Source organism: Aptenodytes forsteri, unplaced genomic scaffold (assembly GCF_000699145.1).
Source record: "Aptenodytes forsteri isolate BGI_AS27 unplaced genomic scaffold, ASM69914v1 Scaffold746, whole genome shotgun sequence".
Taxonomy (NCBI): domain Eukaryota; kingdom Metazoa; phylum Chordata; class Aves; order Sphenisciformes; family Spheniscidae; genus Aptenodytes; species Aptenodytes forsteri.
Window position 1 is genome coordinate 17,484 of NW_008793929.1, and position 3,079 is coordinate 20,562.

Genomic DNA, 3,079 nt, shown 5'->3' on the forward strand with positions numbered 1-3,079 from the left:
GTAGCCGTGGGGCGGTTAGGTGTGGCGGGGACGTGGGGCTGGGGGTGGAAGGTTGGGGATGGCCACGAGGGGACAGGTATCGCGGGCACGTGGTGGGCTCGGGGACAACCCTGGTGGGGGTGACGGGTGGGGGACGCCCTGTCCTTGTTCTCCTGCAGGCTCCAACTACTACGTGCGGATCCTGAGCACCATCGACCGGGAGCTGCTGAAGCCCAATGCCTCGGTGGCCCTGCACAAGCACAGCAACGCGCTGGTGGACGTCCTCCCACCCGAGGCCGACAGCAGCATCATGATGCTCACGTCAGGTGGGCCACCACTTGCCCCGGGGCCACCACCCTGTGTCCCAGGGAGCCAGCGTTTCGGGGTGTAGAGCGCCGGCCAGCGCTGTGGGCGGTGGGACCAAGGGCGTTCTCAGCAGGTTCATGGGTTCCGCCAAGCTGGGGAGATGCCACGGTGCTGCAGGCCGGAGGCCTTTAGAGGAACCTCCAGAGCTGGACCCAAATGGTGGAGAGCAACTGGACGTGGTCCAGGTCCACCCGGAGGGGTGGTGGGTCTCCATCCTCGGACGTAGCCGTCCCTCACCTGGGTTAGATCCTGAGCGCCCCGCTCTGGTCGGAGGAGGTTGGACCGGGAACTTCTTGTCCCCGCTGTCTCGGGAGGGTGGTGGGTCTCCGTCGTTGGAGATGTGAAGTGATTTGCTGTGGTTGGAAAGATGGAGGTTGGACCAGGGACCTCCTGTCCCTGCTGCCCCAAGTGATCTGCTCTGGTCGGAGATGTTTTGCGGAGGAGGTTGGACCAAGGACCTTTCGTCTCTGCCGTCACAGGTGGACGGAGCCGGGGCTGAGGCCTAGATGGGTGGTGGGTCTCCGTCTTTGGGAGACATCCAACCCTCAGCCGGGCAAGGTCCTGAGCGCCCCACCCCCCTCGGAGAACTTTTGAGGGAGACGTTGGGCCAGGGACCTGCTGTCCCGAGGGCTTGGAACCATGACCAAGGGTGGTGGACTTCCATCCTTGGAGCTACCCAGCCGTCATCTGGACAAGGTCCCAAGTGACCTACTCCGGCCCAAGGTGTTTTGGGGAGGAGGTTGCGCTAGGAGTCTCCTGTCCTTGTTGTCCCAAGAGGATGGAGCCGTGACCAAGACCTAGATGGGTGGTGGTGGGTCTCCATCCTTGGAGCCACCCAGCCATCAGGTGGAGAAGGTCTGAAGTGACCAACTGTGGCTGAAGGTGTTTCGGGGAGGAGGTTGGAACAGGAAGCTCTTGTCCTGGTTGCCACTTAAGGATGGAAGCCTGGAGGGGGTGGTGGGTCTCCATCCTTGGAGCTACCCGACCATCACCTGGGCAGGTGACCTGGTCTGGTTGGGGCTCTTCTCTGGTGGCCAAGGTTGCCACGCAGCGCCCTCCAAGGACCCCGGCCACCGTGGTGGCCCCGGCAGGTGCCCCGCTGATGGCCTGTCCCCATTTCAGACCAGAAGCCGGACGTGATGTACGCCGACATCGGGGGCATGGACATCCAGAAGCAGGAGGTGCGGGAGGCCGTGGAGCTGCCCCTCACCCACTTCGAGCTCTACAAGCAGGTGAGGCCACGCGACGCCGTAGGGTGGGGGGCACGCGGGACCTTTGGTGACCCATGACGTCACCCCCGGGTGTTGTGTCCCCACCCAGATCGGCATTGACCCCCCGCGGGGCGTCCTCATGTACGGACCCCCCGGCTGCGGCAAGACCATGTTGGCCAAGGCCGTGGCCCACCACACCACAGGTGGGACACCCCGGGGTGCTGGGGGCACCCGTGGTGGGGTCCTTGGGGGGGTGGTGGTGACCTCGGGGTGCTGGGGTAACCACTGGGTGGCGATGGGGGTCCTTGGGTTGGTTGGGGTCCTTGGGTTGGTGTTGGGGTGCCCCAGGGTGGTGGTGGGGTAACCATTGGGTGGTGGTGGTATCCTTGAGTAGTGGTGGGGTCTTTGGGGTGCTGTGGGGGCACGCCAGGGTGCTGGTAGGATCCATGGGGTGCTGGTGGGGTCCTTGGGGTGGTGGGGTACCCTTGGGAAGGTCATGGAGTTCATGGGGTGCTGGTAAGGTTCTGGGGGCACCCCAGAGTGGTGGGGGCACCCCAGGGTGCTGGTGCGGTCCTTGGGGGTGTTGAGGTTACCCCAGGGTGCTGGTGCAGTCCTTGGGTTGCGGGTGGGGTTCTTGGGGTGGCAGTGGCACCCCAGGGTGCTGATGGGCTCCTTGGGGTTCTCGGGGAACCCCAGGGTGCTAGCGGGGTGCTGGTGGGTTCCTTGGGGTGCTGGTGGGTTCCTTGGGGTGCTGGTGGCCAGGGGAGGTCTGGGGGTGCTCCCAGGGGCACCCCCACCCAGACGGAAGGTCCCAGCCCCTGCGGGTGCCCCCCAGCCGCCTTCATCCGGGTGGTGGGCTCGGAGTTCGTGCAGAAGTACCTGGGGGAGGGTCCCCGCATGGTGCGCGATGTCTTCCGCCTGGCCAAGGAGAACGCCCCCGCCATCATCTTCATCGATGAGATCGACGCCATCGCCACCAAGCGCTTCGACGCCCAGACCGGGGGTGAGGGGACGTGGGGACCCTGTGGTGGGATTCGGGGACCCTTTGGTGGTCCTTGGGGCTTGGGTGGGGGTCAGGGAGCCCCTGGAGGACCCCGTGGTGGGGTTTGGGGACCCCTTGGTGTCCCTTGGTCCTTGGGGTGGCTCCAGGGTGGGGGTCAGGGACGTCCTGATGTTGGTGTCTCCGGGTCCTTGGGGCTTGGGTGGGGGTCAGGGAGCCCCTGGAGGACCCCGTGGTGGGGTTTGAGGACCCCTTGGTGGGGTTTGGGGACCCCTTGGTGTCCCCTGGTCCTTGGGGCTTGGGGTGGGGGGGTCAGGAACCCTCTGGAGAACCCCATGGTGGGGATCAGGGCCACCCTGGTCCTTGGGGCTGGGGTGGAGGTCAGGAACCCTCTGGAGAACCCCATGGTGGAGGTCAGGGACCTCCTGGTCCTGGGGGTGGCTCCAGGGGTGGGGGTCAGGGATGTCCTGGTGTCCCCAGGTCCTTGGAGCTGGGATGGGGGGGGGGGGCGGGAACCCCCTAG

The 3,079-nt window shown here is 65.9% G+C and overlaps 1 protein-coding gene across 1 annotated transcript; it reads left to right on the top strand.

Annotated features, from left to right (window-relative positions):
- The first annotated feature begins 58 nt into the window (after positions 1 to 58).
- On the top strand, positions 59 to 2,728 carry LOC103900322 (26S protease regulatory subunit 6B). Its single transcript, XM_019471806.1, has 5 exons — positions 59 to 305; positions 1,468 to 1,577; positions 1,666 to 1,759; positions 2,392 to 2,583; positions 2,706 to 2,728. Exons 1-5 carry the CDS (start codon positions 59 to 61, stop codon positions 2,726 to 2,728), a joined length of 666 nt encoding a protein of 221 aa, XP_019327351.1.
- Positions 2,729 to 3,079: the final 351 nt, after the last annotated feature.